The sequence below is a fragment of the Colletotrichum truncatum genome (assembly GCF_014235925.2).
Source record: "Colletotrichum truncatum strain CMES1059 chromosome Unknown Contig_0006, whole genome shotgun sequence".
Taxonomy (NCBI): Eukaryota; Fungi; Ascomycota; class Sordariomycetes; order Glomerellales; family Glomerellaceae; genus Colletotrichum; species Colletotrichum truncatum.
This window is the reverse complement of record NW_027222403.1, coordinates 2040216-2054326: the sequence shown is the minus strand read 5'-3', so window position 1 is coordinate 2054326 and position 14111 is coordinate 2040216. Positions and strand designations below refer to the sequence as shown.

At 51.6% G+C, this 14111-nt stretch overlaps 6 protein-coding genes across 6 annotated transcripts; 2 read left to right on the top strand and 4 right to left on the bottom strand.

Annotated features, from left to right (window-relative positions):
- Positions 1-522: 522 nt before the first annotated feature.
- Positions 523-1374, bottom strand: CTRU02_209845 (uncharacterized protein; the record flags this gene model as incomplete). Its single annotated transcript, XM_036720662.1, has 1 exon — positions 523-1374. The coding sequence occupies one exon, from the start codon at positions 1372-1374 to the stop codon at positions 523-525; it is 852 nt and encodes a 283-aa protein (XP_036587502.1).
- Positions 1375-1933: 559 nt separating this feature from the next.
- CTRU02_209844 (helix-loop-helix dna-binding domain-containing protein) lies at positions 1934-2364 on the top strand (the record flags this gene model as incomplete). Its single annotated transcript, XM_036720661.1, has 2 exons — positions 1934-2045; positions 2162-2364. 2 exons carry the CDS (start codon positions 1934-1936, stop codon positions 2362-2364), a joined length of 315 nt encoding a protein of 104 aa, XP_036587501.1.
- Positions 2365-2751: 387 nt separating this feature from the next.
- On the bottom strand, positions 2752-4305 carry CTRU02_209843 (threonyl-tRNA synthetase; the record flags this gene model as incomplete). The annotated part of the gene is made up of 1 exon (XM_036720660.1): positions 2752-4305. The coding sequence occupies one exon, from the start codon at positions 4303-4305 to the stop codon at positions 2752-2754; it is 1554 nt and encodes a 517-aa protein (XP_036587500.1).
- Positions 4306-5690: 1385 nt separating this feature from the next.
- On the bottom strand, positions 5691-7212 carry CTRU02_209842 (aldehyde dehydrogenase; the record flags this gene model as incomplete). Its single annotated transcript, XM_036720659.1, has 2 exons — positions 5691-6669; positions 6725-7212. The coding sequence occupies 2 exons, from the start codon at positions 7210-7212 to the stop codon at positions 5691-5693; spliced, it is 1467 nt and encodes a 488-aa protein (XP_036587499.1).
- Positions 7213-8466: 1254 nt separating this feature from the next.
- Positions 8467-8760, bottom strand: CTRU02_209841 (uncharacterized protein; the record flags this gene model as incomplete). The annotated part of the gene is made up of 2 exons (XM_036720657.1): positions 8467-8552; positions 8607-8760. The coding sequence occupies 2 exons, from the start codon at positions 8758-8760 to the stop codon at positions 8467-8469; spliced, it is 240 nt and encodes a 79-aa protein (XP_036587497.1).
- Positions 8761-9859: 1099 nt separating this feature from the next.
- Positions 9860-12231, top strand: CTRU02_209840 (C6 transcription factor; the record flags this gene model as incomplete). The annotated part of the gene is made up of 3 exons (XM_036720656.1): positions 9860-10090; positions 10159-11830; positions 11936-12231. 3 exons carry the CDS (start codon positions 9860-9862, stop codon positions 12229-12231), a joined length of 2199 nt encoding a protein of 732 aa, XP_036587496.1.
- Between the last annotated feature and the right edge of the window lie 1880 nt (positions 12232-14111).

Here is a 14111-nt window from a genome sequence, read left to right as displayed (position 1 = left end):
CTGCAAGAAAACGAATAAGAAGTTGTCACAATGACCAATACATGAAAATGAAACTCTCGGTATCCTGTGATGTCTTGGCGTTTGCGTATTATCTAAAGCCACCAGGATATGTATTTGACCGCCTCCCCGGACAGTGTCGAGGTGGCACCTCGGTGCTGGCCTCATCAAGCACCATCTAGTTGCTTTTCACTTCAATGCTCGCTGTTCCATGTGCGATCCAGAGTTGTAATTCATACATATTGCTTTTGCAGTCAGTGTGCATGGAGCTTAGCTTGGGCTCTTTCATTATAAACCAAGGCAAACTTTGTTTGCTCAGTCCATATCTCTATTGACAGGCCAACTCGTATAGCTCAGTGGGAAGCCCCTCAGAAATAATTCGGTATTCTAACGGATGTGAGAGCTGTTGAGCAGGTAAGGGGTACCAGCTGGGTAAATTGGTCATCATAATACCATCCCTAGGTGCGTACTCTTCCACATCGTGACATTTTGGTATGTGCCAGTCGTCTAATCATCTTGGATGGTTCATTCGTCGTCGTCCTCGGCCACCTCTTCCTCGTCCTGCTTGAATACCGCCTTCTCCGCCAGCACCAATGTCTGTCTTACAGGCAGACCAACCACATTATCAAAGTTGCCTTCAATCTTTTCAACAAGAAGCAAACCTCCGATTCCCTGAATAGCATAGCCGCCAGCTTTGTCTGCTCCCTCTCTAGTCTTTACGTACGCTTCAATAACGTCGTCTGGGAGCCCGTTCTCCTCCTGCGCAAAGTACACCTTGGTCTCCTCAGTATGGGTCGCAATCTCGTAGCCCGGAGACCGCGCATCCTCCCGGGGGGCAATCACGCAGACGGACGTCAGAACGCGATGCAGCCTTGTGTCACGCAGGTGACGCAGCATCTTGATATGTTCCGCCTCGCTGCGCGGCTTCTCGAGTACGCGGCCGTCTTGAGTGACGATGACGGTGTCGGCAGCGATGACGACATCTGGGTCTGGGATCGACGCAAGGTGTGTTTGCAGGGCCGTCTCGTACACGTCGAGGCACTTTTGCCGCGCCGTCGCGGCGACGTATTCATAGGGTCCGTAAGCCGTCTTATCGAGGTCCTCAGGTTTCGTCGAAGGAGTGATTTCGAGGTTGGTGAGGCCAACCTGGGCGAGCAGCTGGCGTCGCCGCGGGGATGCGGAAGCTAGGATTACGCGCTTGGACTTGAGGTAAGAGATGATGGGGAGGTTGAGGGCTAGCGGCCCGCGGGGGCCGGGTCCTGGTCCGCCGGCGGGAGCTGGTGGCCGGGCGGCGGTCGTGGGGGGCTTGCCATGTTCGGCGGTGGCCTTGGAGTAATCCGGTGGGGGATCGGAGAGAAGCTTGTACTCGGACGACATTGTAAACAGGGTCTCGGCGCAGGGGGTTCGTCGGAATTTGCCGAAGTGATACAGGAAGAGGAAGGTTTAGAATCTAAGCCGTCTCAGGTATCATCAATGACAAGGGGAAAGAAAGAAGAGTACAGCTATCGGAAAGAAAGGAGGTTTGTCGGAATTGTGGGGTAGGAGTTTCCCTGGATAGCAATGACACACTTGAGGCACTCATTGGAGGCACACCGTCACCGCCGAGTGTGCTTTGACATGCCAACCCCGCCAGATCCACATTTCCTTGTCTTATCTCCCGTTCTAAGGCGCTCAGCTGCCGCTGCCAGCCCTGCCGACGGAAACAAACGTGCTGCAGGAACCTTACAGGGGGCTCTGGAATCCTATAATGCGGAGGGGGATCAGATCTCACAAGAAACCCGTTTTGTTGGCGCGAAACGCATGTGATCGTGCGAAACACCACACTTCTCCTGCTCCCTCCCAGGGTAGTTCTGACAACCTCACCCATGAATTGACGCGACTTCATAACCCTTCCTGCTGCGTTGCCTGATTGTCCCTTTCATCGTTTGCGCGCGCCATGTCTTCTCCCAACAAGTCCAACTCCCCATCAGCCCCCGGCGATGCCGACCAGCCGGAGGAGAAGCCTCGCCTGACCGAGGCAGAGAAGAAACAAAACCACATTGCGTCAGGTACCCAACCATCCACTCCCCTTTTGCGCGACTTCAAATAGCCCTGTTGTCGCCTCGCTAGTGCCTACTGTAGAGGTTCCATGACAAACACAGTATCTCACCTTTGTGAAAAATAGAACAGAAGCGACGTCAGGCGATCCGTGAAGGTTTTGACCGGTTGACAGAATTGGTACCAGGACTGGAAGGCCAGGGTCGCTCAGAAGGTCTTGTACTTAAGAGAACCGTTGAGTTCATGCGCGATCAACTTGCTGAGCGGCAGGCCTTGGTTGAGCGCATCGAGAGCACCGGTGCTGAGGTGGACGAAAAGTTCAAACGGTAAGTGAGTCAGCACCAACCACCCCGAGCGTTGCGATCCACCATTGTATGCTAAATCATTTCCGCTGCGTAGAGCACTATTTCATCAGTCAAACGGGGCTTCGAGAGGTCGGTGACAGGATCGAGGGGACCAGCATCATCGACAGTATAGTTGCGATTGATTTGGGAACCGTGAAGGATCACCGTTTCCGTTAGGTTGAGGAGACAATTACAGCGGGAGGATGATTGCAGAGGAGGACTCCCGAAGACCCGAGAAGGGTCCTGGGAAGTGGACTTAATGACTCGGGCGTTGGTCTTGGCTGTCTATTTCATCATGACTTTTATTCTCAATAGCTAGCCAGCGTCGTTGTAGGAGTAGTGTACATTTTACATATTTTACAGAGCATGGCGTCTATTGGTACGTCGCCACCATCTCTTTCAACTTTTCGAGCAGGTCTCCGGGGCTCATGTCGTTCCGTCCCTTGCTGCCGGTCTGCTTGTCTTTGCCAGACGACCGCTCGTTCACGGTGAGAGTTCCGTTCTCAACGTTCTTCTTACCCACCACAACGATAATACCGTATTGCTTCATCTGAGCTTCCGCCAACTTCTTCTGCAGCGAACGTGCGCTAGCATCGATATCGACTGCGAAGCCAGTAGGGCTCGGCTGTCTCCCGCTGTTGTGATTGTGGCCAGTTAGAACATCCTTGATCTCGGATGCCCATTGTACCACAGGATCCGTGTCGTTCAGGGTCAAGACTGCGACCTGGCGGGGGTTCAGCCAGAACGGCCACTTGCCCTTGTACTCCTCGATCAGGAGTGCCATCAGACGCTCAACAGAACCAAGAATAGCGCGGTGGACTAGTACGGGAGTCACAGGGCCGTAGTTTTCCAACAGGGCGGGATCAACAGTTTCCAGCGGCACGCCTTGCGCCTCGAGCTCCGGCGCGGGTGCGTGGTACTCGAGTTCGAATCTTTGCGGTAGCTGGAAGTCAAGCTGAATAGTTCCAGCCTGGTGGGATTTTCCATGAGAATCATGCAGCATGACATCGATCTTCGGACCGTAGAACGCGCCGTCTCCTTCCTTGATCGTATACTTCAGCCCGGCCTGCTCCAAAGCACCGCGCAGCTGTGACTCTGCCCGCTCCCACTCGGCATCGGTACCAATATAATGATCCGTCGGCCGCGTAGACAGCGCAAAGTCAAAGTAGTCCAATCCAAGCGCACCATAAACCGTCTTCATAAAATCCAACGTCTTGAATACTTCCTCCCTAATCTGGATAGGTCGGCAAAAGATGTGGCCGTCATCCTGGTGGAAACGGCGCACGCGAGTGAGGCCGCTGAGAGCGCCCGAGATCTCGTTGCGGTGAAGAGGGCTGAAATCGGCGTAGCGGATAGGGAGATCGCGATAACTGTGCTTCTTGGAGGCGAAGATGAGGCAGTGGCCAGGGCAATTCATGGGCTTGAGACCGTAGTCGTCGTCCTCGCCTTCTGCCAACCGGCTGGTGGCGCCTTCACCTTCGTGAGGCGCTTCTCTGTCACCACAGCAACTTGCAGCCGCGGGCTCGGGCGCTCGCGCGCGACTGGTGACGGTATACATGTCGTCTGCATAGTTTTGCAAGTGACCCGACACCTCCCACAACGATTTCTTATAGATATTCGGCGTGATGACCTCGTCGAAACCGTAGTGGACGTATTGACGCCGCAGGAAGTCCACCAGTCTATTGAATACTCGTGTTCCATTGGGGAGGAAGATTGGGGATCCAGGGCTGTAGATGGAGGTGGTGAAGAGCTCCTGCTGAACGCCCAACTTTCGATGATCGGGGAGGTCATCCTCGGCGGCAGCGACTGGTGCGGCGGGATTTTTGTCGGAATAGCATCTTCTCGGTAGCGACTGAGGCCTTATAGGTGCATGGCGAAGACTTGTTAGCGCTCGAAAAGCTGGTCGGACAGCCCGTGAGGGAAGCATGGCACAGGTTATCGCCAATTGGTCGTCATGCCATTTGACATTTGAAGGCTTCGAGGGTCAATTCGAATTGTTACGCAAGGATCTTGAGAGCTTCCTAACGCAAGGGGTCTAGCGTCTCTGTTTTACAGGGATTGCACGGGTCACTCGCCCACCGTCTCCCTTATCTTATCGACAGAGCAGGCTGGAATTGTTTACTTCGAAATGGTTAACTCCCCTGTTCTGGACTTATCATTACCAAGTCAAGCGTGTTTGAAGGAGAGGAAATACTTGGTGCGACAAGAAGAATGTTTCGATGTTCTAGTTGATGCATTGCAAAACATCTGTTTTCTTGAACTGGTAGACTGAGTTCTACTTTCATCTTATGGGAGAACGGATATAAGGAATGCTAGGTAATACCACTCACAAAGGTTTGGACGCAACAGAAAAGACTGGCGAGGAGGGAAGGATAGGCTCCTATGCTTAAGAAATTCGTATTGGCGTTTTGGGGTAATCTCCAACCTCCCTCGGCTTAGCTTAAACTTAGGAGGCTGTCGAACAGTTCCGCTCGAGGACCAAGCTTATGCAGGTTCACAACTCAATTGCAGAGTATCATCCGAAAGATTTACACAAGCCTCGGAGGGTTTCTTACAATTGGGGAGTTAGGGGATTTAAAAGATGAAATTTCGTTACAGATATCGGGGAGTTAGGGGATTGATGACGTGACAAGGCCAAAGTTGCAAGAGCCATTCAAAGACAAGAATGTACATGGTTGCTAACCACCTGGCCTCTGTCAAGATCTGCATGGGCGTGGAGGACCCCAACGATGTCTCACTGATTCTTGGTGGAGCCAGATCAACACTCCGAGCCCGTAACTAGTCTTAAATCTCTACCATAGTATGTACGGAGTGCAGCACGGCGTGCTCGATACTTGTGTATGTTCTGGTCAAAGCACTCTCGGTTCAAGCTTCATCAAATATATTGTTCTATTGTTACTGCATTTCACATCATAAGTTAGCTTTAGTCTCAGACTACAGAAGCCGCGTAAAACAACCGAAGGGCTGTGAGATTTGAGTAACTGGGATGCTTTAATTATTGCCAACGAAGAAGGTGCCTACGTTGGTCATATATCACGATTGATCGACTTTTAGCGATGTTGGCTAACGTGACCTGCAACGTGCATTTGATGGAACGAGCAAGGCGAGGTTGATGCCCACCTGCATAAGATAATCATGCAGGTATAGTATATTTTTATGGGATAGATAGAAGCACATGCCGGCACTTCAACCCGGCATTACCCCGCATTGCATCAATAAACCCACCGGCGGAGAAAGGAGGATATCCAGCATTTGGAGTTAAACATAACAAACCGGTGCAACTATTCTACGCTGGTGCTATCATGAAGAAACTTAGATCCGGTAGGTGATTGTCTTGGTTCTTACCCACTCCTCTAGACCGGTTGAGTTGAATCTGCCAAAGCCACTGGACTTGACTCCACCATGAGGCAGACCACTCTCGTCATGGACCGTCATGTTATTGATATGCACAGCACCGGACTCTATTTCCCTGGCAAAACGTAGACCCGTACGCAGATTCTCCGTGAAGACAGCAGACGTGAGTCCGTATTCGGTGTCGTTAGCAATACTCAGAGCTTCTTCTTCTGTCTCCACCTCAAACAGAGAGACAGAGGGCCCAAAAGACTCTGTCTGGTAGATGTCCATATCGGGGCTGACGTTTTTGATGACAATCGGCCGCAGTCTCGTTTGAGACACCTCTTCGGCGTCGATCTTTCCTGCCACAACGGCAGCTCCTTTGTCTACTGCATCCCTAAGCAGCTTCTTATTCTTCTCAACAGCAAGCTGGTTGATAAGCACCGGTGCATCGGACTTCGATGGAAAGATTTTCTCGACGGAAGCCACCAGCTTAGCTTGGAACTCCTCGGTGACCTTTTTGTGAACAATAATTCGTTCCGTGCTCATGCAAATTTGTCCTCCATGTAGGAAAGCACCGACAGCACACTGGTTGGCGGCCAGGTCGAGGTCGGCATCGTCCCACACAATTGCTGGGGCCTTTCCTCCGAGTTCAAGTAGCACAGGCTTCAGGTGCTCGCCAGCCTGCTTCGCGATGATCCTCCCAACATTGGTACTACCCGTAAAATTGATCTTCTTGATATCGGGGTGCGCAATGAGTGATGTCGTGACAGCCGCGGCATTGGCTGGCTCATGAGCTATCACGTTCAACACACCTTTGGGCAGCCCAGCCTCGTGGAAGCAGGAAGCCAATTCGTAGAATACCCGTGGAGACAATTCCGAAGCCTTAAGAATGGCGGTGTTTCCAGCTGCAATAGGGAATGCGATTGATCTTGCGCCCAGTATGTAAGGTGCATTCCTGAATATGAGTTAGCTCTGATGACGACTAGTTCCAATGGGATTGTGTGGCTCACCAGGGCGCAATAGCGAGCACAACGCCGTAGGGTTCCTTCACCACCAAGGCGCTCACGTCCGGATCCCTTGTTGAGGGAATTGCGCCCTCCACAGTGACAAGCCGCCCAGCAACGTCTTTAATACATCCAATGCCCAACCCAACAATAAAATCGGACCAGCCTGGGGCCGCGCCGGTCTCCTCTGACATAATTCGAGAAAGCTCTTCCTTCCGGCTCTGCATGATGGCGGCAGTCTTCAGAAAAATTTCCTGACGCTCTGATGGCGTTGTTCTACGCCAGCTCTTGAAAGCCTTTGCGGCAGAATCAACTGCCGCGAGAGCATCTTTCTCAGTGGCACTACCGCACTTGTGTAGAACCTTGCTGGTAGCAGGCGACACAACATCGAATGTGTTCTGAGGATACAACTTCTCCCCGTCAATTAAGAATGGCACAGTAAAGCACTCCTCTGTCGAGGTGCCATTGGGATGAGACGAGCCTGAAATCGTCATGGTTTGAACTTTATTTGATAGGTATGTCAGGTGAAAGTGTTGAACTCAACGTTGGGATCTAAGAAGAGAAGAGAGAAGATAATTCCATAGACTAGTAAAACGAGGACTACAGCTGGTCACTTATAAAGTTGGGTCATATGGCTGCCGCCAGACTGAGAGAAATACATAGGTGCCTCCAGACCCTTGCCCTTTCAAGGTGCCGAAGTTCGACGCCGTGCACTAAGTGCACGGAACCCCGCATTCGTTGCGGAAAGTGGATGTGACAAGGAAGTCTGTCATTGCCTAGCCGTCTGCTGGTTGGACTCCCATTCCTTCAAAGATCATCTTGCAAATTGCTTTCAAATCCTGATCGGATGAGTGGGCATCCCCATTAATCGCATCCCAGCCGGGTGTAGGTGCCGAGTGGTTCGGACAGGGACTCAGGAGTGGCACGTCGATTGACGAGCCCACCCACGTCGCCGGCCGGCTGTCCGCATCATACTGACGGAGAGCGCATCGAACAGGTCCCCAGTGTGATGTTCCTACTATGTATAAGTACGGATCTCTTTGCAGCTGAAGATTTGAATTTCAACTAGTGGTGTTGAATGAAAATTCAACCAATCGTTAACTGACCAAGTCTTGGCGATGAATTATTCGGGAGAAGCCCGAACCCAAGACAAAGAAATGCCCCGAGTTGGAGAACTTGGTCCTGTTTCTTTATGCTTCTCAATTGTGGAGCTTCTCAATAGTTGGAGGAGTCCAGCCGGATGGAACCGGATAGACCTTGATCTTTCGTCCGACATCCATTCTTAAAGTGGGCAATGTTGAATTGGCGGGGAAATATTTGACACCTCTTGTATGGTCAACAACTGCAGCATGCATAGTGTCTTCAATCGAAGGACGCCCATAGAAATGCTCTGATGCTGGCAGTTGGGCTGGTAAAAGAAGTCCAATGCTGGCAGGAATGGTAGTTAACCGCATGAATTTCACACTTGCGGTCCCTGAATTCGCAGAAAATATGACGCTTGCGATGGAGGTGTCATTGATGGATTTAACCGTCAGAAGGATCTAGCGGCACTAAGTCCCACGCACACAGTGAGCAGCAATGTCACGTTCAAAGATGGTCGCCCGGGTTTCGAGACGATGTGCCAAAAAGAATGGTATCGTCCACAAGTACCATTTACTCAATATTGCCCGATCGAAATCAGGGATGTATCTTTGCGTACAGTGTACTCACAATTATACACAAGGTATTGCTATACGTTCCAAGTTGCGTCAGGATTTGGTCTGCCACTGCCTGAACACTGTTGGGTCAAGGAATGGCTGAGGCAGAGCTGTTGTGTCCACTTGAATCACATCGACTGTCAGTGAAGTTAGCTCTGACGTTACGTTTCGCTAGAAACATGAAGTCTCACTTGATTTTGACCGCGATCCAGGCATAGAGATTTGGATGTCGCGATATCCCCTCGGAGTCTCAGTATATGAACCTTTTCCTTGGTAGACTGGTGGTAGTGCGAGCAAGACCTTTTCGGGGTGTTTAGCTGAGCATTCTCCCTTCATATCAGGCATGGCTTATGTTGAACGACAGATTTGAAGCTGACCACGGTATACTGGAGGGAGGTTATGCATAAACAAGACAAGGTTCTTTGGCGACGGAAGGGAAGTACCGGACGAAGGGTTACGCATAAATACCCAAAGATCTCGAGTCAGACCCTCTCGGCGGATCGCAAAGTTATAGAAGCTTGTTCGTTTTATCGGATTGTTGCTCGGGATAGTGTCGAGTTCCTGCAATGCCATAATTACGCGACCACTGACGGCTTGATGTGTGCTTAGTCACAGGGCCCACGGTTTCCAGCCATTAACCACACCTGCCGGAAGAACCGATTTCCACCAGCGGTTTCCACTTTTGGTTTCTGTCTGTCATCAATGGAGCGCTTACTCTTGGCACCAAAGCAAGCACCAGCGGAGTCGTGGAACTCTTCTCCAAATGCATAAATGCAGAGTGGATATCTGGAGGATAGGATAACGATATCGGAGGTTGCGATCTGCCCAATATATCACTACTCCATTCGTCGATGCTTGTTCTTTTTCAGCAACTTCCAGGGGATGTCACGCCTGTCTGTGCACTGAATCAGCCATGGCTACGAGCTGGGCAGGTCTCGGTGAGAGTCGGGTGCGATTACTCCGATATGCGCCATGCCGCATCAGGCAGTTGACAGGTGTGAACGGTTTTTAACCCCGCCCGCTGCAGAAGGTGCAAGCGGGGAAGCGAGGTAACAAAACAACCAATGAGACAGCCCTCCCCAGCCATTCTATCCCCATTCAACCCCCCCAAACGCCCAACCGGGGGGGCAGGCACAACGAGTCCCTATCCACCGCAAATCTTGCCTCGCCCTTCAGGTCAAAATTGTAAACTTCCCCGCCCTCCGCATTCGGCCGCACCAGCTCCCACCTCACATCAACAGTTCATCACACTCGTCGCGACACCGGACCGCCGCCCCAGTGAGCCCTCGCTCACCGTCCAAGAGATCTCCGATTGCCGAGTTATTCCTGCGAGCTCCGTTCGCACCTCACGCCACGCCCGGCCCGGGAGGGGTCCTCCGATCCCGCCTGTGCTGTGTCTTGTCTTGTCTCAGCGCGACTGACCGTCCGCTCTCCGGTGCCCTGCATGGACGGTCCGGCCACAATATCTGCCGGCGGGGCTACGCCCGTGTCGCCAACAAGTCCCGTGAGCGCACGCCATGCGAACAACGGCCCTCCCAAGAGGAAGCGCAGCAGCATGGCTCTCGACAGTAGCCCAGGCAGCAATATTGGTCAAGACGATGACCATGGCGAGCCTGACTCGAAAAAGCGCCAACCCGGTGTGAAGCGTGCCTGTAACGAGTGCCGGCAGCAGAAGGTGAGTCATCTTGAAGATGGTTGCATTTGGAGGGGCCACTTGGCTGACAAAACTCCCAATTGGAATAGTTACGATGCGATGTTGTGCAAGATCCGTTCCAGAGTTGCTCAAGGTGCAATCGTCTCAAACTTGAGTGCAAAATTGAGTCAAACTTCAAGCGTATCGGGAAACGCAGCAAGCATGCCGAGATGGAGAAGGAAATCGAAAGGCTGCGACGCAATATTGTACGCGCCCAAAGTCAGGGTTACACCCTCGAAGACGACATTGAGGACCTCCAGTCTCCCGTTGCGACGAGCGTCTACACACACACGCGGAACCCTTCTCTCATGGGATCTGACGAGGCTGTCTCCTCGCTGTTGCACCTGAAAAGGGGAGGCTCGTACAGCTTGCCACGCTATACTCACGAGCTTGAAAATGTTCGGTTGACCGAGGACTCGGTTAATCAACTTTTCCACGAATTTTTCGCCTACTACCATCCTTTTTTGCCATTCCTCAGTCCCCAGCAGTCGCCCGATCAATACTTCCAACAGCATTCCCTACTCTTTTGGTCGATAATCTCAGTCGCTGCTCGCCGATATAGTGCTGACCCAACGCTGTTGACGTCGATATCAGGGCCTCTAACACGGTTGTTGTGGTCAACCATTGGGGATGTTCCAAGCAGCTACTTCGTTGTCAAGGCTCTGTGCCTGTTGTGCACCTGGCCCCTGCCAACAAGTACGACAAGTGCTGATCCTACACACATCCTATGTGGTGTCATGATGAAGGTTGCGACGGGCATTGGCCTTCACAGACCAAATCACAGCCAGGATTTTTCCCGGGTATCTGTGGATCTCAACAAGGAACAGCTCCACGACCGTGTCCAAACCTGGGCTGTCTGCAACATTGTTGCTCAAAGTATAGGTACTGGTTACGGTCAACCCGCGTCCACTCTCTACGATTGGACTTTGGCCGTTCGACGAGGCGAGGATGGGCCTTTTCGATTGGCCCCTGAACTCGAGGCCAGACTTCAGGTTGAGAGGTTTTGTGACAAAGTCTCCAAAGAGATGTATAGTAATGCTAGCGATCCCCGAGGCGTTGCTGGAGATGAGCACCGAGCCATGTTGATGAGAGTGTATCGCAAGGATTTCAACGAACTGCAGGCCTCAATCCTTTCTCAGCACCTAGGACCAATCGTCAACCTTCACATGAGAGCAGCTGCCCTCCATTTACGATTAGCTGGCTTCTTCGACTCGAGCACGACTCCTGGCTACATTGACGATTTGATGGGTCTCTGGCGAGCGACGACAAGTTTCCTCGACAACATTCTTGAGGTTGATAAAGTCACATCACCCGGCCAGAACTCGCCAGGGCAGATCTTGCTCTACGCAACAAACTACATCCAACAAATGCTGATTGCGGCGGGCTTCGCATTGCTGAAGCTCATGCGGTCTTTCTTTGCGAAGACGATTGACTTTGATCGCGGTCGAAACCTCTTCCATCAGACAATCAACGCCATCCGCGCGACAAGTGTCGTGAACAATGACCTCCAATGGCGCTTAGCCGAGCTGATGGTACAGATGTGGAATGGAGCCCGGCTCGACAATAACAGCCAGTCATCCTACGACAATGATGACTCCCCACTTCTCATTGATGACACATTGCAGCTCAAGGTGCGGTGTCGTCACAGCATGAGTCTTGTTTTTGACTCCGTCTGGCGATGGAGAGAAGAGTACCAAGCCCAAGGTAGAGGGTCACTCGATGGTAAATGCAATTCCCAGCCCCTTCCCCTTTCCGTGCCCGAGCCATTGCATCCAGGTCTCTCTTCGGTGTGACTGTGATGACTGACTTACGTGCCACCCCAAATAGCCCTTAAACAGCCTACTAATCCGGACTCAGCGAACGAGTCCTCGGCGTCATCGACCCATCTGGACAGCACTCTTATGCCGGCAACTCAAGGATTGCAAGCGAACAGCATGCTCGCGTCCAACGGCGCGCTCACTCCTGGAGCATCTGGCGGACTGAGCAACCAAGCAACAAACAACATGCTGAGCGGCATGAACTACGGCGAGACAAATTACGATTTTTTCGACCCACAGCACTGGATGTTGGACGGCCTGCTGGATTTCAATTACAACTTTGTGCAACCCCTCGAAGGTGCATAGGACGGCCATCACTGATGTTTGCCAAGACGCATCAGGATCTACTTCCTAGGACAGTCGAATCAGAGAATCGGCGGCTAACAAGCCTGATGGGTTGGGGGCGGTGTCTCAAAAGCTGCGTACGGCTTGACTCTGCACTTTGTCAATCTGGGGTGAGTGAACGCCCCTTGGCAGACGTTGCGATGGGCCCCCCTATTGGGGTCCGGGGATACGGTGACTAGGTGTGCAGCTCTCGGCGATCCTTCCGCGCCCCTAGGTGAGCGATGCCATGATCTTTATAGGCATTATTCTGTACCCCCCCGAACATATATCACTGGTGCCACAAAAAGGTACATTCTTCCTGTTACGTTTATACGCCTGCTTCTTGCTACTGGTATCCCAGAGTGGAAATCCATTCCCACACCCCAATACTAGCGGTTCCCTGGCTTTCTGGCTTATTTTCTGGTCTGCCATTCTTGTTGGTGACGATTATAATCACGCGTATTCGACAAATGATCTCCACGACATGATGAGTCGACGCCGGTTTGCGGATTCACTATGGGCGGTCGTCTCTGTTTTGTACGTTTTGTTCTTTCCCCTTTTTCGTTTTCATTTTTACGCCGTTATACATACTTGGGGAAGGTATTTGTGTACTTATTCTACTTTTTTTTTTTCCTCCATCCCCTCTGGGATCCAGCAAGGCATTGGCAATGGCGGGAGCAGGGTTTTTCATGGGTATACACTTTTCCACAAAGAAACTGTAGTTAAAGTTGAAGCATTGTTGAATTTCACAATGTTTAATCCAAACATATTTGAACTCAGATTGTGACTCGAGCGGCAAGCTGCCTACTCCATGGCTACGTGACATGATTTGTCTCATAACGCAATTTAGGGTCGGTATTACTGAGTCACGCAAGCTCCGGCCCCGACTAATACGACAACCTCGGCTACGACATGACGCTCGTGAGTCACTGTTGTTCATGACGTCGCTGAATCTCGTCCCCTCAACTTTAGATATCATCATTCCCGCCCGAAAGACGTGGCGTTTGTCCGACCCAAAGACGCCGATTGCGTGATTGCCGTTTTGACAGTTGGCCTCATCAAACTTGTATAGTTGTTGCAACATGTATCATCTGAAAACTGGGAACAGGTGGATATCGTGTTGGCGTCGTTAATGGGGAATTTGTCCAGTTTGATAGTAATTTAGCCTGGGAAACGAGATGAATTCGTGACTTGGAGCTTATGATTCTCCCAACACACCGAAGAAGAGGACGGAGAGTCTTCGAATAACCCCCCGAGATATCGCCATCAGGAAGAAAACAAAATACAGAGTCGTAGGGCGTGTTAGTCACGCCCGACTAACCTAGCACCCATATCTTTAGCCTTGTAGAAGACGAACATAAGGAAGATGATTGGTGAGGCAGTTACAGAGGCTGACAGCTTCTTGTGTTGGACTCGATAGAGATAATTTGTCCAATTCAACAAGGCAACTGGCCAAGGGAAGACAACAGACACCGGGATCAACATGCGATTTGCTCGTTATACGAAGGAAACTTGGAGGCATCATTCAACATTGTTGGGAGGGGAAGAGGGGTGCAGAGCGTTCGTCGTTCCGCAACTGCTTGTCACGGGAAAGCGGCATGGCACGGCTTCTCTCGTAGAACCTAGGGACGGGCATCTCATTCGCCAGGGAACGTTCGACAGGCCGGTCGCTGTGATGGCTGATGTGAGATGACTTCATTCCGTTGGCAGCATTTCTCAATGTCACTCTGGTGGAGTTTCTCTTCATCGAGTAGGAAAGGCATGGAGCTTCAGGCCCAGTGCTGCGGTTTATCACTCAACAGCCCTTGCTCCTCGATGCCCCGTCGTAGTGTATGTGTACAAGCTCGAGAAGTATCTCGTTT